General features: G+C 35.1%; 1 protein-coding gene across 2 annotated transcripts in view; it reads left to right on the top strand.

Annotated features, from left to right (window-relative positions):
• The first annotated feature begins 3,394 nt into the window (after positions 1-3,394).
• SPINK5 (serine peptidase inhibitor Kazal type 5) overlaps positions 3,395-23,371 on the top strand; it is a 69,856-nt gene continuing 49,879 nt past the window's right edge. The window contains exons 1-5 of one of the 2 annotated variants that reach the window (XM_060006858.1): positions 3,395-3,520; positions 4,827-4,852; positions 10,072-10,199; positions 12,053-12,122; positions 23,001-23,128. In XM_060006858.1, coding sequence (XP_059862841.1) covers positions 3,466-3,520; positions 4,827-4,852; positions 10,072-10,199; positions 12,053-12,122; positions 23,001-23,128 — 407 coding nt within the window. In that variant the 5' untranslated portion in view covers positions 3,395-3,465. The remainder of the gene's footprint in view (positions 3,521-4,826; positions 4,853-10,071; positions 10,200-12,052; positions 12,123-23,000; positions 23,129-23,371) is intronic. The other variant, XM_060006859.1, reaches the window with a different exon arrangement.

Below are 23,371 nucleotides of genomic sequence, written 5' to 3'. Positions count from 1 at the left end.
TTGTGATTTTTTTCCCAAAGGACTGTAGCTCCACAAACTTGTTTTCTACAGTCAGAATGAATCCTAGGAGACTCGAGAATGTACAGAATTTTCAAGTGATGGATAGTGTAGGGTCATGGAATAGGAGTTCCAGTAGCATCAGCTGTAGGGAGAAGCTGGATATTGTATTTAAGAACAAAATATAACCTGATACATAAAATTTAATACAGTTAAAAATTAGGTATTAAAACATTCCTGTTTTCTTAATCCTAATCTAACATAAGCAACAATTATGTCTATAAATAGTAGGGTCTGTATGCTTAGTGATCAAAGAATGCCCATCTCATCCTGTTCTTAGATAAAATGACATGCTTATCTTTATAGTTTCTCAGCCTTTCTAGACAAACAGAAAGGAACTCCCAGAGAAGGAGTAAAGGTACCTGTTAATGGGACATTTCAAGATAAGAAGGGGGGTAAAATCTATTTTCCAGTTAGTGTCTTTTAAAAAAGGAGAATACAGACATGTTCAATTAATGGGGGAAAACATGAGAATTTTAGGAAAGGAAATTAAAAATTAAGAAAATAAAAAAGAAATTAATTCATCTTCTAAGAACTGTTAGGACATATACTTTTTCAGTCATGGTCACAACGTAATTCTTTTTGTCATTATGGGTTTACGGTTGTGTGTGTGTGTATGAATGTGAGAGCAGCGGATAAACATAAAGGACTGCGTTAGCAGTAGAATGTTGAACCTAGTTTACAGCACTGTTAATGTCTGGATTCTCTTTGAACTGTCTGAAATGCTATGCGATGGCCACATAGGGTGTAAAAGGTGAGAAAGTGGCAAGGCTGGTATTACCATCCAAGCTAGTTCCTACTCTGAGGTTTATTAATGGCGCCATTTTGGGCAGGTGAGGAAAGGACAATAACACCTACTCTGCTGCATCACTGCATTGCATAAACAAGTCATGAGAGCTAATGGATGACAGATTGTTTGGAAAGATGCGGAAGGTGATTTAATTGTAAGGGACTATAATTATTTATTATTGTGATCATCAAGGATATCTCAGCATAGAAAAAGAGAAGATCTGAACAATGATCTGCTAACTTTGGATTTTGGAAATAACCTTTGTCTTTAGTAATATTACTGATCTACAAAATCTTGTTTACTTTATATTTTTCTTATCTCTTCCCTCTGTGTCAATATCCTTGATGTGAATTCAGATTCTGGGCCACTCGATACATGTTTTGAATTGTAAAGCTTATACTTTTTACAACCTAACTCCATTCCTTTTTAATGAGAAGAAAAAGGGTTTTACACGTTTGATGAATAATTGAAAGAGCTGGCCACCCCCCCAAAAAAATAGAATTTAGAATTTCAGGAAAGTACTCTGATAACCTAATATAAAAGTACTCTATTAACCCAAAACTCAGTTCTCTAAAACCTCAGTCCCATTCATTTGAATTTAAAGTCCATGGTTTTCAAAAATAAGGAGTGATTAACAGAGTGTATGATTAATCACCTCTGGATTTACATTTCTAAAATGAAATGCAGAAGTAGGTCTGATGACAAGAGCCGGCTGACATGTACTTCCAGTATTGGGGGTGCTCACTGAATCTTCTCTTGGCCATCTTATTCTGCTGGAAGAGGTTATCAGTCTGAATCCTCTTATTCATCATGTCAGAAGGTTCTGGGTGTTAGTAAGGAACTCTTCTTCAGTAAGAAAGAAACCAACTCCTTCAACCTTCCCTCATAGCAGGGATACTTTAGAGATGCAATCATCTTTTGGTTCTTTTGTTACACCCTATCACTACTTCCACTCCTGGAAATACTGTCCATTTGGGCTAGATTTGGTGTTCATCAGAACATAGTACACAGTCACCAATTCTATTGTAAGGCATTAAACTTTTCTACCGTATGGTTGGGACACATTTCATATGGTCTAACAGAGCAAATGGAAGATTAAAAGATTAGTATTGGTATGTCATTATGCAGAGGAGGATTTTTATAGACATCAGTGATGACCGAAACCTAGCAATGACTTTGACAAAGTTTAGATGGTTAATACTTTGATCTATTTCAGGTGTCATGGTTTAGAACACAATGATAGGATGAAAAAGAGAACCTATATCCTGACTTTTTGATTTCACTTCAGAATGTTTGGGGATTGTTATTTCTATGCCGAGTAAACTTAAATCTGTCATTGTGGACCACGTTTAAGAGATGTTGACTTTTCTCGGAGTCTTAGAAATTACCTAGTAAATCACATCATTATAGTGAGATAAAAATGCAAGGCCAGCTATCATTAACTATAAAACTTACCACATATGCTTGGAATTGTTCTAAACAGTACATGCACACACGATTTACCTCTAACTCTTACAACAATTGTGCAATATAGTTTTACTGTCTCTATTTTACATATTAGGAAACTGAGGCTGAAAGCAAATAAGTGACTTGCCCAAGACAACATAGCTAGTAACTCGTGAGTCAGGATTTGAACCCAGATCTATAAATGCATCAAAGCCAGGTTCATTTCCATTACACTGTGTAGTTGCAAAGACAGGAATAGAAACAAATTTTCTGACTCCCTGTCCCATTCTTTTTCCATTAAGCTAAGACAGTCAATTTTCTAACCTGTGATAGTCATGCAATTTGAACTTGTTTTCCATGGGCACTAATTTCACTAACCCACTGGAAAGAAATAAAGCTTATAGCACAGACCTTAAGACCAATGATTATATTTTATAGGAAAGAAATTAATTCATAAAAAAAAGAAAGGGAAATATTCTAGCTTTGATGGGATTCAGAATATTGACACAATCTCAGCGTTGGATAGCCTTAGATCAGTTTTCTGGAACAATATTTAAAAGGGCTTTGATCCCATCAATTCTAACTTATATATGTGTCTGTGACACTGAATTGAGACACTTTAGAACAGATGCAGATGGAAGCAAACGGAATCCTAGGTGCTCTTGCTATATGCAGCTTTCTTCAGATGTAGAAATCTTTAAATCTTTACTTGGCTTGTAGGACAACCCATCTGTCTTCTTTTTCCCTCCCCTCCCACTTATGAAGGGAGCTGAGTTAGAAACATGTTTGTCTATGAGGAAATGTGTCTGGTGTTGGTGAGGAATTCAGTTCTGATATAGGATTATGGAGTACTAAACTTTGAGCAGGGTCCTTGGACATTATCTGTTGCATTCTAGGGGAGGTATCATGAAGACACATTAGAACTACTTTAGAAATAATATCTGTTCAAATCTGCCACCTTGACAGGATCCTAAAAGATGGAAACTAAATTGATGTGGTATATTAAGTTTAGCATGACCTTGAACAACTGGTTTTACAGTTTGGCTGTTGTTGTGGGTGTCACCCATAGTATACTATAAAAATGAGCTGCATCTCCACAGGTTCAGTCTTAGAGCACCAGCTGGTGAGCAATGCAAGGAGCAGTCGTGTAACCAACTTACATCGTCTTCAACATGAAGATAGCTGCAGTGCCAATGCTTCTGACCCTGGCTCTTTGCCTCATACAAGGTGAGCAATTTACCTGTAGTCTAAGCCTCTTGCCAGACATCCTAAAGCTCTGGACAGGGACTTGTCTCTCTCCCTCCTTCTTCAGTGTGTGTGTGTATGTATGTATGTATGTATGTGTGTATATATATATATCCCTGAAATACCTTGCCAGATGTAGAGTTTTGAAGAATTACATACGTGGTTTTATAGCTATGTTATCTTTAGAAATGACAAGTAGTTTGAGATAATCTGAATTTTTATCCATCAGAAATCCTTCCATTAATTCAACATTAATTCTGAAAAGCTAATAGATTCTTTTCCATATTCCCCTCACCAAACATAAAAGTTCATAACAATATGAATTATATATATTATACATATGTAGGATATTAAGCCTATGAATTGATGCTGATATGAATTATGTGTATAACAGATATTTAAAACTTACATGTACTTAATATGTATATTTTAATACTATATTTGTAAATAAAACATTAAAAACTCAAATTCAGTCATCTGTTTTTATTTTAAAGCAGTAGTGCTTTCTAGCAAATTTTATTTTTGTGTTTTCAAATCCTAAATGTATTGAAAATATTTCATCTAATTGGTAAGGGACTTCTGTGGGAGCTAGGAAGTAGGTTTTTGCTTTTGCTATTTGAATTTGAAGGGAACACAAGATTGCCTAGACTTAACCTGCTATGAAGCATTTACATATTTTAAAAGGAAACCTGAGAGATGGAGAGTGAGGAGACCATTATACACAAATGATGCCCACTTTCCTAAAAAAGTGTATAGGTACAAAAAAAGTCTGTTAATGAGAGAGTATATTAGTCTGTGAGTTTAATCTTAATATTTACCAGATCTCTAATTTTTGTGGCTATAATGAGGAGGCGGAGCTACCAGAATTCAGAAAATTTAATTTTATGTATATATATGATATAAACTTTATGCTACACTATACCTTAAAACTATAATTGATATATTTGATAGGTGTACTATGTTATAATTTTAAAAGAGGCCTGCAATACTTTGTTCTGAAAGGATCTTTTAGAAATTAGATATTTTGAGGGGGTAAGAAAGCATATGAGTAAGTATTATTTTTCAAAGTAATTGGAACTTTATGAGCGAGAGATCTTTCTGACTGTATATACTGCCTGGTGCAGTGCCCTCACTTCATTTGCCGTGGTAAATTTTAATGTGTTCAAATCAATTTGTGGTTTTAAAATATACTGCCATTAAAATAAGCAAGATACTACACTCAGTAAATTGTTTTACTTATTAAATGTTTTACATTCCCTTAACTTTGGTTTTTGTATTTTTGTCCCAGATGCTGCCAGTGAAGGTGAAAATCAGGTTAGTCCTGCTTTTGCTCTTCATTGAATTCATTCCAAGATCCCTAAAGAAAAATGTTCTGTGGCCAACACCTTCATATTATAATACAGATATATTATACTCATGGGTACTAATAGCTTTTGTTAAAAACACAGAAACAGGTCTTTATGAATCAAGACATGAATCACACACACACACCAGTCAACGTCTTAATGATAATGGATATCTGCAAGAGGCAATCTACCACACTAAAGGAGTGCTTTAAAATTCCATAAACAAACACACTAGTGAATTACTATTGTTCAGTTTAACAGCTGAAAAGTCATGATACACATAGGAAGCTGAAATAACTTTTCTTGTGATCATTATGCAAAAAAGGGCTGTCTGTATCTTGTATATAGTCAGTGTATATATTTCATTCAATACATATTTACTGAGCATCTATTGTATGTCAGATCCTGTTTGAGATGCCAGGGATATAAAAACAAAAAAGAACGCTGCCGTCATGGAGCTTACATTTTAGTGGAAGAAAACAAACAAGTTAATAAGTAAATTAGTAAAATATATACAACATTAAATAATGATTAGTGCTAGAAGAAAAATAAAGCAGGATGGAAGACAGGAATTTCTGGGGATGGAGGTGGTATCAGTTCTTATGAGATAGTCAGGTAAGTTCTCTCTGAGAAGATAGCATTAGAACATGGATCTAAAGGTGAGGTGGGAGTGAATCATGAAGTTACTTGTAACTCTCAGCAGACCAGGCAGAAGCACCTGTGATGGCAGAGGCCCTGACTCTGGAAGGGTCTGCACCAACTCTAAGGGATCTTTTGATTGAGAAATGAAGGAATCGTTTTCTATAGAAATTAAACATTTTTTAATCTATTTGAAAGACACGTTGAAAGAGCCAATTATACACACACACACACACACACACACACACACACACACACACACACACACAACTGTGCCATTATTTCAGATTGAAAATATTTCTACTTATGTAGCAGATATTTGCTATGTTTCTCAAAGACCACGAACATTGAAAGAATAAAATAGTAAAAAGATTCTTTTCTACACCAAAACTCTTATAAATGTGGTTAAAATACTCTTGCTGTATTTTATTGTTACTTTTTTTTAAAGAAACAGGAATATTCTAGAGAATTCCATTATAGTCTCTATTATTTCATTTAAGTTTTTTTTTTCATTTTAACATCTTTATTGGAGTATAATTGCTTTACAATGGTGTGTTAGTTTCAGCTTCACAACAAAATGAATCAGTTATATATATACATATGTTCCCATTTCTCTTCCCGCTTGCGTCTCCCTCCCTCCCACCCTCCCTATCCCACCCCTCCAGGCAGTCACAAAGCACCGAGCTGATCTCCCTGTGCTATGCGGCTGCTTCCCACTAGCTATCTACCTTACGTTTGGTAGTGTATATATGTCCATGCCTCTCTCTCGCTTTGTCACCGTTTACCCTTCCCCCTCCCCATAGCCTCAAGTCCATTCTCTAGTAGTAAGTCTGTGTCTTTATTCCTGTTTCACCCCTAGGTTTTTCATGACATTTTTTTTCTCTTAAATTCCATATATATGTGTTAGCATACGGTATTTGTCTCTCTCTTTCTCACTTACTTCACTCTGTATGACAGACTCTAGGTCTATCCACCTCATTACAAATAGCTCAATTTCGTTTCTTTTTATGGCTGAGTAATATTCCATTGTATATATGTGCCACATCTTCTTTATCCATTCATCCAATGATGGACACTTAGGTTGTTTCCATCTCTGGGCTATTGTAAATAGAGCTGCAATGAACATTTTGGTACATGACTCTTTTTGGATTATGGTTTTCTCAGGGTATATGCCCAGTAGTGGGATTGCTGGGTCATATGGTAGTTCTATTTGTAGTTTTTTAAGGAACCTCCATACTGTTCTCCACAGTGGCTGTATCAATTTACATTCCCACCAACAGTGCAAGAGGGTTCCCTTTTCTCCACACCCTCTCCAGCATTTATTGTTTCTAGATTTTTTGATGATGGCCATTCTGACTGGTGTGAGATGATATCTCATTGTAGTTTTGATTTGCATTTCTCTAATGATTAATGATGTTGAGCATTCTTTCATGTGTTTGTTGGCACTCTGTATATCTTCTTTGGAGAAATGTCTATTTAGGTCTTCTGCCCATTTTTGTATTGGGTTGTTTGTTTTTTTGTTATTAAGCTGCATGAGCTGCTTATAAATTTTGGAGATTAATCCTTTGTCAGTTGCTTCATTTGCAAATATTTTCTCCCATTCTGAGGGTTGTCTTTTGGTCTTCTTTATGGTTTCCTTTGCTGCGCAAAAGCTTTGAAGTTTCATTAGGTCCCATTTGTTTACTTTTGTTTTTATTTCCATTTCTCTAGGAGGTGGGTCAAAAAGGACCTTGCTGTGATTTATGTCATAGACTGTCCTGCCTATGTTTTCCTCTAAGAGTTTGATAGTTTCTGGCCTTACATTTAAGTTTGCTGATTAAAGAGAGGTTCAGAAACTTCTATTGCCTAAGTAGAGTGGGATGGTAGGGTAGAAAAAAAGCCTGGATTTTTGAGAATCGAAGAGCATGCTCATTTGGATATTTCATACTGGAAAAAGAAGGGTATTGTGTAAATCTTACTGAGCATGAAGCCATGATTTTGTTTTTTCAGTGTCTATGATAATGGGTAGTAGTTTTGGTGGATATTTCAAGTTTTGCACTGATATTTCTCATACTGTTGAACTCTATTTCACTGAAAAACATTTTAAAAACAAATTTAGCCACCTCTCGTGTTGGCATAAGCAAAAAAGAATATAAAACATAATTATTTATCTGGAAATATTTCTGATCATAGTCTTTGGATATTTTGTCAGAAATGAAAACTATTAATTTAGTCTTTCTTATAGTGCTGGAGATTTTATTTTCCAAGTTCAGTAGCTCAAGTTCTTTCTAGTACAACATAAAAACATGTTGAATTTTACAAACATGAGCCAGAATAGCACAGAAAAGCACTGGAACAATCTGCAAGGATCTTTACCATATGCTTAAATTTGTCATCCCAGAAGAGTTAATACGAAGCCATGGCAACCTTGATGATGCTCTAACACAGAGCAGGGGTGATGCCAGCTCCTGAGGGGTTTATGGTGATGCCTGGGGAGGAAAAATGGAAAACACTGGGCAATATCACAGCCAGTGAAGGAAAACAGAAAGAGCTTGGCCCTACAGGGCTCCAGTTTCTCTGAGACAAGTGGAGAAAACACAAAGAGCAACTAAAGCAAACAAAACAAAACAAAAATGAGCCAAAGACTGGAAGTTAGATTGCAAGTAATCGGTTGCTGGGAAGTCATCTCACCAACTCAGGATTCCTTTATGGTCCAGACATGTTCCTGTTTCAGCCCTCTCTATTATGGTCATTGGGAGGTTATTTCCTTTTTCCCAGAGAAAAACACAACTGCTGATTTCAATTTTTATGGCCTTTTCCTATTTCCCAAAAGAACACACTGGATAACCTCATAACTCAGAAAAATAGCATCGAGTTCCATCTTTACTAATTACAAACTGTGAACAAATTTCTTACCTGTTCTCTGGGACTCAGTTGTCCATTCATATAAAAATAAAAGTGTGTCTTTCTAGGATTTAGGTATTTTTCTAATTATGACACAGGAGAAGTCCAATTCAGGAATTATCTTGATTGAGAATGTTCTTTTTCAGTTGACCACTAAAAACTATTTAAAGCTTTATTCTAGTGTTATGAATCTTTGTTTTCAGCACTTTCTTTAAGACCTGCCTCACAAGGGATATATTTCTATTACAGAGTCACCAGGCTGTTCTCTGGTTCTATGACAATGTTTTTATCTGGACTTTATAGAATCAGTTATATCCAGCCAGCTAAGCAGTAACTTGCAATACTGGCATAAGATACTATAGAATCAGAGACCAGACACGGATCTCAAGAGGCCCAGTTGTCAGTCTGTTGCCAGAGATTATTGCTCTGCTACTCAGATAAGATCACTGGGTGGTGGTAATACTCTTAGAGATGTTTTAGTAGGTCACCCTTAGCGAAATTTCCTAGGGCTGGTCTCTGAAATTATTTATTCTTCTTCACCATTAATCATTTATTCTGCAAGTGCTACCAACTGCCTCCTGTTTATAGGATGCTAGGTTAGTTACATCATTATCCATTAGATGGTAAGCACCATTTAGGCAAGGATCCTTCCTGCCTTATTTATTGCTGTATCCATGACACCCAGGAAAGTATAGCATCCTCATAATAAGTGTTTGTTGATTAACTGAATGATTATTATGAAGATATAGGAGGCTGAATAGAATTCTATAATCTGTCCTTTGGAAGAGGTTGCCTATGTCAGAGTTGGAGCAAAGGCTTGATTGATTTACTTATATTTTCTGGTGCGAGGATCTTTATGCTTTGTATTTTCAAAGTCAAAACAAAACAAAAAACCAAAAGAAAAAAAAAAGAAAACATAGATTACAAAGGCTTTAAAGGACCAGTGGATTTCCTAAACTAATAGGTAGTATAACATTTTAAATCAGTACTTTACTAAGTAGTGCAAATGCACCATTAATGTTAAGCTCCTAGAAAAAAAGTGAGTGACATATAGCAGGCCTTCATCAAATATATTGCAACATTTTCATATACCTTTTAATGGCCAATATTATTGAACTGTGTGCTAGGTATTTTATATGCATCATCTTAGCATATTCCAATAATAATGGCAATAGCAACAACAACTATAATAATAAAGCAGGAGGAAGAGGAGAGGTAGAGAATCTAATTATTGAATATCTGCTATGTATCAGGCACTCTTTGAGGGATTTACATGCTTATGATATTTAATCCACACGAAACTTATGAAACACATATACTTATATCCTCTGTTTTTACAGATAGAGTAAATGAGCCTTTGAGAAGTTCATTTTCTATGGCTATTGGGCTTGTAAGTGAGAACCCTGGAAGATAAGCTCAGATCTTTTGACTCCAAGTCCCTTGTTCTTTCCATTTCACTAATGACTTTAGATGAATGCTTTTAGGTGAATTTTCAATCTCCAACAGACAATCCAGATTCATTACTTTTATTTTGTATTATCTGTATCACCTGAGTGAATGTCTTCCATACAAAGCGGGTGGTGGTCATGAAATAATATTGTTCTTAGAAGGTAAAGTCTTGCTTTGATGAGATTTCTGTAAGCACTTTTTTCATATTTTCCTAAGGAAACATGCAATGAATATAGGGCACTGATGAAAAATGGAAAACTGTTCTGTTCCCGAGATAAAAACCTTTTTCAAAGCTCTGATGGAATAGTGTTCATCAACAAATGTGCCACATGCAAAATGATATTGTGAGTAAAGTTCAATCTTTCTTTCAAGTGTTTTGAGTTACAAGTTATTCTCTGAACTACTAAATGTATTATTTTTATTTTCTGTCAAATATACTTTTCTAAATCTAAGTGGGTAAATAAAAATGCTTAGCAGATCACTGTGATAGCTACCATCAAGTAAAGTTGGATAAATGCCACCCACTCTGAAAGATTTTAATAATAACTCATGGTATTCCAAAATATCCCAGAGGGCCTGGTATCAGTACCTCATGCAACACTTAATAGTTTTTTGAGGATGTACTTCCAAGTTGAGTTTTCTGACCCTGGGAGAAAAGAATTCTTGAGCCTGTTAAGACCTGACTCTGTTGTACCCCTGAGAATGATGCCAGACTCTTCTTGTGAGAGCCAACCAGGAGAATCAGGATACACCCTGACTCTGTGAGCTGCCAGTGTCTTCAGACATCTAGGATTATGCTAGCATGAGACGGACCCTAGGATTGACTGTGGCTTCCAACTCCCCACAACTCAGAAAGAATTAATATCCTGGAGGTTTACTGACATCTTTGCAATGCTTCTTAACTATTTCCTTCTCTCCAGTGACACTCCATAGGTGGTAAAGGCTTGAGTTATCAGTTGCAAGTCCTCAAATCAAAGGGACCGAATTTGGTTTTGAACAGGGAATTCATTCTCGGTTTCTGACCACCATCAAAACTTCAACTCTGGGGGCTTCCCTGGTGGTGCAGTGGTTGAGAGTCCGCCTGCCGATGCAGGGGACACGGGTTCGTGGCCCGGTCCGGGAAGATCCCACATGCCGTGGAGCGGCTAGGCCCGTGAGCCATGGCCACTGAGCCTGCGCGTCCGGAGCCTGTGCTCCACAACGGGAGAGGCCACAACAGTGAGAGGCCCGCGTACCGCAAAGAAAAAAAAAAAACCTTCAACTCTGGTACCAAGCCAACACAAAACTTACCCACTGAAGATAATTATATTATAATCAGCTTTTAAAATGCCAAGTTGGTAATGTGTCAAGGCATTTAATCTGACATAGTCATTGATATCGGGATAACAAAGCTCTGATCACATGTGCTGCTCCTAATGAAGACACTGTAGGAAGATGAAGGAAGGCAGGGCAAAATTTAGGGAGGAAGGACTCCCAGGGCAAGTTGAACAATCCTTTCTTAGCCTCTTGAAAGCTGAATGTAAGCCAGCAGGTGTAATATTTACTAAAGAGTTTCCTCCTTGTTACATAGGATGTTTTGTTAGGAGACTGAAACTATAAATAGAATAAATTTATTGAAAAATAATTTAAAATAAAAATTAAATGCCTTTAGACATACAAGGCGGGTTATTTATCACTTTGAGGTCACTCACGCAATTATTATCTTTATTACTTATGTAAATTATATTGGGATAAACTTGGCTTCTTAACCTGGAAAGGAGGAGACTGTATGAGGCATTAAAGTTATCTTTAAATTGCTGAATTTGCTCTGTGGGTCCTTAGAGATTGGAACCTCAGACCAGGACAGGTGGGTAGATTTTGGATCAATCTGAATATGGTCTTTCAAAGAGAGCATTCCAAAAATGATATAAATGGCTTTTAGAGTTGGTGACCACCTGGGTGATGGAAGTATTTAAGGTGGGTAATCAGTTATACAGTTAACAGTAAAGATTCTTGCCTTTAATAGAACCACATTTGAGATATATTTCAGCCCTGAGGAGAGATTTACAGTACCTGTGGTTATTTCCAGACATACCTCCACTTCTGACAAGCTAGATTAAGCTGAGAAGAATAGCCAAAATTAAGTTTACCATGTATGATGTTAGACCTAAAATTGGTCAAGCATATCTGAGCTATTCTGTTCTTTGCTATCTTCCAGAGAAAAAGAAGCAAAATCCCAGAGAAGGGCCAGGCATTTAGCAAGAGCCAGGGCTACTGCCCCAGCAAAGGTGAGACTATTTGGAGTCAACTTGTCATATTTGCTTTAGAGATTATGTTCAACTCTATTCAGATCTCTTTATTTCTTAATTACTAGGTCATACCTGTTGTGAGGCCAGCTACTTAGAAGGGAGGGAACATGGCGTAGTCCAGGGGTAGGCTAAATATCTGGTACAGCTTGTCCATAGGTCCAACCCATGACCCAACTCTCTGAAAACATCTGGGGCACTGACAGATGCTAAGAGGTGGTGTAAGCCAGTGTGATGTCTGCCTTCCACGGCCGTTTCTCATTTCTACTGTCCTGTCTTAGCTCCAACAAGAGAATTCACGGGACTGTAGAACTTAAGTTCAAGTCTCAGAATTCGGACAATTTATGTATACCTGGGTCTCAGTTTTTTCACCTGTGAAATGGAATGTGGATCAAATGAGAAACTAACTTTTAAAAGCCAGCTACAATGTTTAACATGTGTTAGCAGACATTTGACTCATTTTATTTCCTTTCTCTTTTCCTCTTTCTCTTCTGACTGAACATATTTTCTAATACTTGGAGATTTCTCCTAATTCAAGTAGACTTGCTTATTTATATCTGTTTTGCAAATTGGGATTCAGGCTAATATTTGTTGGAGAAAACTGTTCTGTGGTAAAAAAAATTTTTAATTAAATAAAATGAAAGAAACTATACAGATGCAACCCAACACATAACCATTTCCCTTTATAAATAATTTTTTATTATACAAAAATTCTTATTTATACAAAAAAATAAAAGTTATAGGCCCAGACTTGTTGAACTCTCTGTCTACGATGTCTTACAATAAGTTATTGACAAAGCTGGGGCTATTGCCAGGTATTCTGACAACTACTCATATTATTCCAGGTCTCCTATGTAGCTTCTTCTCCAATATCTTCTTTCTCTTCCTCCTCTCCTGCCTCTGACACATAACTAAAATGATCAGTCAGGGAGGGCACACCCAAATTACATGAATATCCCTGGTCTAACCAAGCTACCATTCTCCTTGTCAGTGTTACTCAGGACTGTCTGAGCACCTCAGCCTCCGCAGTAGACCGAGTCAACCAAATCTTTGCCCGGGCTCAACCAGTCTCACTTTTAAAACAATAACATAGTCACCACACAATTGGTCAATAACTACAAACTCTTTGAGCAAAAGGGAGCTGCTTCTATGTTCCCCCAAATCTGTGAGGGTCAGAAAACTTTACTGATACTTTTCAAATCTGCCTTTCTTTGTGACATTTAGAGAGAGGCTTATGCTATAAAATCCATTCTCTTCCTCCTCCTCTTTTTTCTTCATGAAAAACTGATATATCATTGGTGTTTAAAAATATAAAATACAAGAAAGTGACAAACAAAAATCCCCCCAATACATACACACACACACACCATTCTTAAACCTACTGTTTTAAAACATTACTAGTGGTACGTTTTCATATGTAGACACACATTTACTGAATTTTAATGAAATAGGATTTTTAAGAAATAAAATGATAGAATATTAAGACATTATACTTCTCTGTTACCATTTTATGCCTGAATTATAATTTTGACCTCTAGATAAAGTTCCTATGGTTACATGTTTTGCTACCTAGGAAATTATTTACTTATAAATTAAGGCAGTTAATATTTAGCTGTTTGCCTTCAAGTAATTTCTGTCTAGATGTTTACTTGTCTGTGAATAGATTAATGCAATTATAGTATATTTTTATTGTTGTTATTTTCCTCTTAACTGTAAAAGAAAACAATCTACTTTCTCTGCTTAGATTTTTCCCATCAAAAATTAACCCTTTTCTCCACACCCTCTCCAGCATTTATTGTTTGTAGATTTTTTGATTATGGCCATTCTGACTGGTGTGAGGTGATACCTCATTGTAGTTTTTTTTTTTTTTTTTCTCATTGTAGTTTTGATTTGCATTCCTCTAATGATTAGTGATGCTGAACATTCTTTCATGTGTGTGTTGGCAATCTGTACATCTTCTTTGGAGAAATGTCTATTTGGTCTTCTGCCCATTTTTGGATTGGGTTGTTTGTTTTTTAGATATTAAGCTGCATGAACTGCTTGTAAATTTTGGAAATTAATCCTTTGTCAGTTGCTTCATTTGCAAATATTTTCTCCCATTCTGAGGGTTGTCTTTTCGTCTTGTATCCTCTTGCACTGTTGGTAGGAATGTAAATTGATACAGCCACTATGGAGAACAGTATGGCATTTCCTTAAAAAACTAAAACTAGAACTACCATACGACCCAGCAATCCCACTACTGGGCATATACCCTGAGAAAGCCATAATTCAAGAAGAGTCATGTACCACAGTGTTCATTGCAGCTCTCTTTACAATAGCCAGGACATGGAAGCAACCTAAGTGTCCATTGACAGCTGAATGGATAAAGAAGATGTGGCATATATATACAATGGAATATTACTCAGCCATAAAAAGAAACGAAATTGAGTTATTTGTAGTGAGGTGGATGGACCTAGAGTCTGTCATACAGAGTGAAGTAAGTCAGAAAGAGAAAAACAAATACCGTATGCTGACACATATGTATGGAATCTAAGAAAAAATTGGTTCTGATGAACCTAGGGGCAGAACAGGAATAAAGATGCAGAGGTAGAGAATGGACTTGTGGACACAGGGAGGGGGAAGGGTAAGCTGGGATGAAGTGAGAGAGTGGCATGGACTTACATATACTACCAAATGTAAAATAGATAGCTAGTGGGAAGCAGCCGCATAGCACAGGGAGATCAGCTCAGTGCTTTCTGACCACCTAGAGGGGTGGGATAGGGAAGGTGGGAGGGAGACTCAAGAGGAAGGAGATATGGGTATATATGTATATGTATAGCTGATTCACTGTTGTAAAGCAGAAACCAACACACCACTGTAAAGCAATTATACTCTAATAAAGATGTTAATAAAAAGAAAATTAACACTGCTTCTTACTCTCAGAATAAGATGCTTTGTTCAAGAAGTTTCCTCCTATAGACATCCTCTCTCTCTTGCATCATCAATTTATTCTTCATTACTATGTATGTCATCCTTTAACCTTATGACTCTGATATGCAATCCATCAACAAGTCTTGGTTTTGCATCCAACGTATATTCCAATTTGACTCCTTTTCATGATTTCCATTCCTACCACCCAAGTTTTCTGAAATCCTCCATAATTTCTAATCACTAACATCTTTGGCCTATGTAGAAACTTTTGTTTTTTAATTGATCAATTCATTCATTCAGTGTTTCTCATTGATTTCAGTTGCCAACTTTGTAGGATATTAAATTCATAGGTGTGTATGTGTTTCTAAGTTCCCTTTTTTGTTCATATTGTTCATTTCTTTAATAACTAATAAGACAAGTCCCCTTTCTTATCTCACTTTTTCAAAGTTGACTTACCTATGCACAGATATATATTTTTCCACATATATATTTGAAATAAAAAATTTACTAAGTTTATTAAAAATCCAACTTGAGTTTGAGAACTCAATGTGGTAAAGGCTACAGAGAATTTATAAATTAATTTGGGTAAAATTGACTTTCTACAATAGTAACGTGCCCAAGTCAAAGGCATAGAATATCTTATTAATTCATATAACTTTTGTGTATCTTATGAAATCTATAAAATATTCTCCACAGGTATTTTTTGCCAATACCTAGAAAATTTGTAATTTTATTGCTCTTTTGAGTGGTATTTTGTTGTTTATGGTATTTATATCTGATTATTGTTGGCATAGACAAATTCTATTGATTTCTATAGGTTTATGTTCTGTTAAAAACCTTTATGATATCTTGTTAATTCTTATAATTTATCTTTTAATTCTGTTGTCTTTTTCTTGTAAGTTGATCACATCATCTGCAAATAATAGAAGCTTTATAACTTCCTTTTCAATCTTGTCACTTCTTTCTTTTTCTTTCCTTATATCATTGGTGAGGATCTAGAGTTCAATACAGTAGTTCAACAGTAGCAATGATAATGGACTTCAATCTGCCCTTTCTCTGCCTATATTAAATGCAATATAGCCAAAGTTTCTCCATTAAGTATATTGTTTACCATAGGTGTTTTTCTATAAACTTTAGTAAGTTTAGAAGTTCCTTTCTGTTTTTATTCTTCTGAATATGTTTTGATCATTATCACATGCCTTCTCTGCAACTATTGAAATAATTTTACAATTTTTCTCTTTCAGTCTATTAACATAATACATTTTTTGATAACCATGCTAAATGTTAAATCATTATTATTTTCTTAGGGTAAATCATAATCGTAATGCATTTTTTAATACACTGTTGAATTTGCATAGTTATTATTTAGAAAATTTGAAACTATTTTTGTAAGTAAAATGAGTCTATACTTTCCCCTTGCTAATTATTCTTATCTGGTTTGGGAATCAATATAAAATTACCCTGAGGGGGTGGCACTTCAGACTATTGCTGAATAAGGAGGTCAGCTAATTCCCTCCCCAAAGAACAACTATAAGGCTACACAAAATTGAGTAAAACAACCATTTTAGCATTCTGGAAATTGACCAGCAGCCTATGTTAATCTGACAATCAGTTATGCTTGAAAAACTGTTGAACTCTGGGTAAGAGCAATGGGATTCTATGATGTTCTTGCTTAATGATAGTCCCATCTCACTCCCATGGCTTGGTTGATATGGAGGGTCTACCAAAACAGAGCAGGCTATGTGGATCAGCAACTGCACTGCCAATGTTGAAAGGGGTTTATTTAATTTTGAGTAGTGGGCAACTGACATATCCAGAGATATTTTTGGTTCCTCCAGTAAGGAGAATGATCTTAGGTTATAGCAGTAAGCATATTTCTGGCTACGTCTTCATAACAGGGCAGCAGAGACAAAAAGGGACTAAGCAATTCATAAAGTCCTGGACAATCATAGGGATGTGTGCAAGCACTTAGAAGACACAAGAAAATCCCAGTGGAAAGCAAATGCTAGGGTAGACGTAAAAGTAGCCTGAAATTTGAATACCCTCTCCTACATACACAGGTCCATCTGTGGAGGATAGACACCTTACTAGCTTGGGCATAAACTCTGTCTAATCATTGGCCTACTGCTAAGTTACACAGATCCAGGGAGAAAAAACCTAAAAAGTCAGGCTTAAAAAAACCAAAAAACTACAGTCATCCCTCCATGTCTGTGGGTTCCACATTCATGGATTCAGGCAATCACAGACCAAAAATATTAAAAACAAACAAACTCCAGAAAGTTCCAAAAAGCAAATCTTGAATTTGCCCCATGCTGGCCACTATTTACATAGTATTTATATTGTACTTACAACTATTTACATAGCACTTAAATTGTGTTAGGTATTGTAAGTAATCTGGAGATAATTTAAAGTATACAGGAGGATGTGCATAGTTTATATAAGGGACTTTAGTATCTATGGATTTTGGTATCCATGGGGGTCTTGGAACCACTCCCCCAATGAATACAAAGGTATGACTGAATAAACATTTTCTTAGCATACACATCAACAGCTGCACACTATGGGAGAGCAAGAGATCAGAGATTTAGCTCAACCAAAGAAGCAAACAATAAAACAGCGAAAATCATCTTTGGAATAAATTGAGTTGCTAAACTATATTATCCATAATGTCCAGTTTTCAACAAAAATTATGAAATAGGCAAAGTAAATAGAATATATGAACCATAGTTGGCATGAAAAAATGTTAATGGAAACTGTCTGAGTGGTTCCAGATGTTAGTTTGACGGACAGAGACTTAAAGAAGCTATTTATAAGGTGTCCAACACTAAAGAAAACAATATTTGAAGAGTTAAAGGAAAACGTAATAACAATGAATAGAGATTTTCAGTGAAAAGTTATATATAACACCCTCATATACACTTGTATATGTGTGTGTATATATATATATATATATATATATACACACACACATATATATGTATGTATATATATAACCAAATGAAAATTCTGGAGATGAAGGGCACAATAACTCAAGTTTTAAAAATTCAGTAGAAAGGCTCAAAAGCAGCTTTGAGATTGTATAGTAAAAGAAGAATTAGTAAACTTGAAGAAAGATTAATAAAGTTTAACAAAAGAAGTACAGAAGGAAAAAATATTGACAAAAATTGCACAGAGTCGCAGAGTCCTTGAGACATCAAGAATGCCAGTATATGTGAAATAGGAATGCCAGAAATAGAAGACAGAGACTGGATAGAAAAATTATTTGAACGAATAACAGCCTAAAATGTATCAAATTTGATGAAAGAATGAATCTTTATATTCAAGAATTTCAACAAACTCTAAATGGAACAAATCAAAGAGATCTACACTTGGGCTCATTATGATCAAAATGTTGAGATCAAGAGAAAGTTTTAAAAGTAGCAAAAGAAAAATAACCCATTATATATGACTGGCTTCTCATTTAAAATAATGAAGGTCAGAAGGCAATGGAAAGAGATGCTCAAAGGGCTGAAAGAAAAAAAATGTTAACCAATATTCTATATCCACAAAAATTACCCTATAAAATTAAGGCAAAATGAAGATATTCCCATATCAATGAAATCTGAGAGAATTTGTTGCTAACAGATCTGTCTTATAAGTAATAATAAAATTCTTTAAAGGAATGACCACCAGATGGTAACTTGAAATTAGAAAAAGAAATAAAAAGCACCAGAAATGGTAAATATAGGGGTTAATATGAAGTACTCTATAAATATATGTCCCTTATTTTCACCTAGCTTCTTTTAAAGATATAATATTATATATAGCAATGATTATAATGCTGTTTTATTGGGTGTACAAATATAACATGTATGATAGTTACAGTACGAAAGGAGACAGAGAAAATAGAGCTACAATTGGGGCCAAGTTTCTATATTTTACTAGAATTAAGTATTAATTGGTAGTAGATTGTGATAAATTAGGATGCTTATTGTAATCACTAGAGTAACCGATCAGAAAATGACATGTATAATAAATGCATAAAATCAGCAGGAGAATAAAAAAGACGCACTAGTAATATTTAACCCAAAAAGAAGGCAATAGTGGAAGAATAGAGAAGTAAAAAGAACAAGAGTATATTAAAAACAAATAGAAACATAGCATATGTAAATACAATCCTATCGATAATTATATTAAATGTAAATGGTTTTAACATCCCAATCAAAAGGCTGAGACTATTATATGCTAAAAAAAAAAAACCCCAACTATGTCTCCAGTACATACTCCTTAAATTCAAAGATTTAGAAAAATGTATTTTAAGTCTATTAGAAATGGGGCATTTTGGGGAGAGAATATCTTAGACCAGTATATCAATTAGTTAATATACTTATTGATACGTTCAACTTTCCTCCTGCTTAGGACACCAGCGGAGGTATTTTCTACTTTTTTTGTAGCCATGTCTCCATTTTGGTTTTCAAATGCATTAGCATATGGATACTCACAATATGCTTTCATTGTATTATTTCTTAATGTTCAGTTATTTCCAATATCACTATATATATTTTTAAATTGTCATCTTCTCTTTCTTTTTTTTTATCAGTTGTACTAGAAAACTCTTAACATTAGCTTTTTTATTAATTTTCTCTGTAGTTTCTGTTCTTTATGTTATTCATTCCTATTTGCTCTGCTGCTCATTTTACAGTGAATTGAGCAATACTTAGTCTTTAAATTTTAACTTTCTAAATTTCATGACAAGTGTATTTGAAGGTATCAGTGTTCATCTGTCTCAGATTTGTACTTGAAGTGTTTTCATTTGTCATTCTTTGCCAAATATTTCTTAACTTTCCTCCCTCCCAAATTTATTTAGTAACACATTATTTGATTTACAAATATGTGGTACTTTTTTTCCATTTTAAATTAACTTGTTTATTGAATTGTGGTCAAAGAACATGGGCCATATGACACTGATCCTTTGGAATTTCCTAAGACTTTCTTTGTGGCCTGATAAATATTCTACTTTTATAAATGTTTTATATCTTCTGAAAAAAGGTTTATTTTCTGTTTCTTGGATGTAGTTTTCTATTAAAATCTAATGACTTAAGTACCTTAATTTTTTCCTTTGATATATCAGCTTCTGAGAAGTGTGTGCTAAAAACTCTAACACCAGTTATTGATTTATTTAATTATATTGGTTATCACTTGACATATTTAGAGCCTGTATTATTGAATGTATGCTCATGATTATTATACCTTCTTGTTCTTTTCTTCCTTTTACTTTATGTAGTGTCCTTCTTTGTTACTTATGATGCATTTGGGACTGAATTCTATATATTAATATTTTTGCTTCTGCTCTCTTCTTATTCACTTTTGCCTTGTATCTTTTCTTATCCTATTATAATATTTGTGGGCTTTTTAATTTTTCTGTAGTAAATTTTTTTCTGCTAAGGTGAGTTAGAAAATACTGAAGCCAAGCTTCAGCCTCTGCCTCTCCTGGTAAGTGTCAGGAGAGGACAATGGATAAGACTCAGAGCTGAAGGTTCTAGAACCAGTGTTAACTCCAGTTTGCTGCCACTTCACCATGTCAAGAATCCATCTGTAAGCTCTCAGAAATTGTCAGCATCAGGAAGAATTGTTCACTGTAGGCTGTGATCCACCAGCCCTTGGGGTTTGGAGGAGGAGGAGGTGGAGTAGTAAACGCTTACACCTGTTTTCATCACCTCCCAGCTGGGCTTTTGATCTGTCCATCACCCTGCCAACATCTGTGACCTAGTAGGCTGCTGTTGGTTTCACTGGTGAAGCGGGAGAGGAGTGATGGCCCCAAGTTGATTGCTTGGATCCTTATCCCCATGCTTCTGCAATTTCTCCAGAAATGATTTTTGAGAGAAAATCAGCAGCTTTTCCTTACGCTCCTGCTTTTTCCTTATGCTCCAAACACACTTCTCTTCTTTCTGCCCCTTAAACAGGAGAATCTAGTTCCTATCACAAATCTTTTGCAACTGCAGTTCTCCATGTCTGGAATGTTCTTTCCACAAGTCTTTAATGCCCGGCTCCTCCTCATTAATGCCATCTCACCTCAAATGTTACCTTTGCAGAAAGATCTTTCTTGACACTATATTTAAAATAGCCCCTATTCTGGGTGCTATCATATCGTGCAGTTTATTTTTCATAGCACTTGTTATAATTTAAAGTTTTTGTATTTACTGTCTATCTCTTCCCCTATTTAACGAATGTAAATCCGTTAGAGTACATATTCCTTTTCTCTTTTTTTGCTGTGTCACAGTCTAGTGGAATGCCTAGAGCCTAGTAAATGGGTAATGGGTTTTGAGGAATAAATGAACAACCAAGTGAATGGGGTAGCACATATGGCCATGACTTAACCTGTTTTCACTCTATTTTTAACTTCTTCCTAAATATATGACATGAAGAGTGGGGTATGTTTCATAGATTTTCTTTTCTAGTTTAAATTCTTTTTCCTTTTTAATTGTCTTCTAGGAGAGTTCCTCAGTGTAATCTTCTGGTTCAAAAATTTATTTTACATTTGTGTCTCTCCTACTTTATTCTTGATATTGTGTGCCATACTAAGTCACAGGTCCATATCCTAAGTTTTCCAAATCTATAATAAAGACATTTTTGTTATGACAATAATGACATCAAAAAATTTGTTTTGCAATGTTCTTTGGTTTTAGATAGAAATTAAGTTCTGAACCATATTCTTTGGTTTTAGATAGAAATTAAGTTCAAGTTAACTCTGAATCAGAATATCTGGCTTATGTCACAATGATGAGTTGCCAAATAACGTTTCAGTTGGGCTAACACCTTCTTTCTATGCTAAAATTCTGTGAGCCTGTGATAATAGGGGAAGTGAGTGAGGTTACCCCCATCAAGACATTTAGCACATTGTATTTTTTTCTTTAGATTTATTTAAACTATATTTTTTGTCTTTCTTAATTGAAGTATAGTTGATTTATAATGTTGTGTTAATTTCTGCTGTACAGCAAAGTGATTCAGTTATACATACACACACACATTCTTCTTTATATTCTTTTCCATTATGGTTTATCATAGGATATTAGCACATTGTATTTTTTTTAGCTGTATAGCATTATTTTTATGAGAAAAAGATAAATATATGTGTGTAAATATGCTTTTGCTTTTATATGCTTAGGGAAAAAAGGGAGATACCTAAAAAATCACAAATACATTTATCCCTGGAAAGTAGGATTACTCTAGGATAGTGGTTTTCAATGTTTTTTGTCTTAGGACTCATTTAAACCCTTAAAAATTATTGAGGACCCCAAGGAGCTTTGTTTATGTGAGTTATATCTATAGATATTTATTGTATCAGGAGTAAAAACTGAGAACTTGAAAAATATGTTTATTTTTCATTTTAAATTACAATAAACCCCTTACATGTTAACATAAATAACCTATTTATATAAAAAGCCACATTTTCCATAATTAAAGAAAAACAGTGAGAAGGTAACATTGTTTTATCTTTTGTAACTCTCTCTTTTATTGAAGTATAGTTGATTTATAATGTTGTGCTCATTACTGCTGTACAGCAAAGTGATTGTTATAGATATACATTCTTTTTTTTAATATTCTTTTCCATTATGGTTTATCATAGGATATTGAATACAGTTCTCTGTAGCACGTTGTATTTTAAATGTCTCTTTGTATCACCCAGTAGATTGTGAGCAAGTTGAGGGCAAGGATTGTGTTCTACCTTTGTTCTAACACATCATAGGTTATCCACGTTTACTAATAAATGAATAAACAAGTAAACGAGTTCTATAGTTAACCATGTGAATTATACAGTACTTACTGACCTACTTTTACATGACTGGCATTGCTCTGGTAGCTAGTGTGCACTAGGCAGAGGGGCACTGGGCTCTATAAAATTTCTGAAAATGGTGTTGTAAGCATTACCATCTGGATGGTAAATGTGAAGTTTCTTTCCCTGTTCTTCAGGATATATGTAGTGATTTTCGGCCTTATGTGAAGGATGGAAGACTTGGATGCACAAGGGAAAATGAACCAGTTCTTGGTCTTGATGGAAGGACACATGTCAATAAGTGTGTGATGTGTGCTGAGCTATTGTAAGTATCATCACCCCCAAGCTGGCCAGCAGGTGGACCTGATGAGAATGTACTTGGTTGCTATCCTGAGAACCACTCCACAGAGAGATAAAGTCCTTTTCCTCAAGCATGTTATCCTTTGTCTTTATAAGGTGAAATGGGCCTTGCTCCCAGAGTGGCTTCTTCTCTTTTTAATTCATATTATCTGATAAAGTTTCTTTTCTTTTCTTTTTTTTTTTTTGCGGTACGCGGGCCTCTCACTGT

The sequence above is a fragment of the Delphinus delphis genome, chromosome 3, assembly GCF_949987515.2.
Source record: "Delphinus delphis chromosome 3, mDelDel1.2, whole genome shotgun sequence".
Taxonomy (NCBI): Eukaryota; Metazoa; Chordata; class Mammalia; order Artiodactyla; family Delphinidae; genus Delphinus; species Delphinus delphis.
This window is presented reverse-complemented; position numbering and strand designations above follow the sequence as displayed.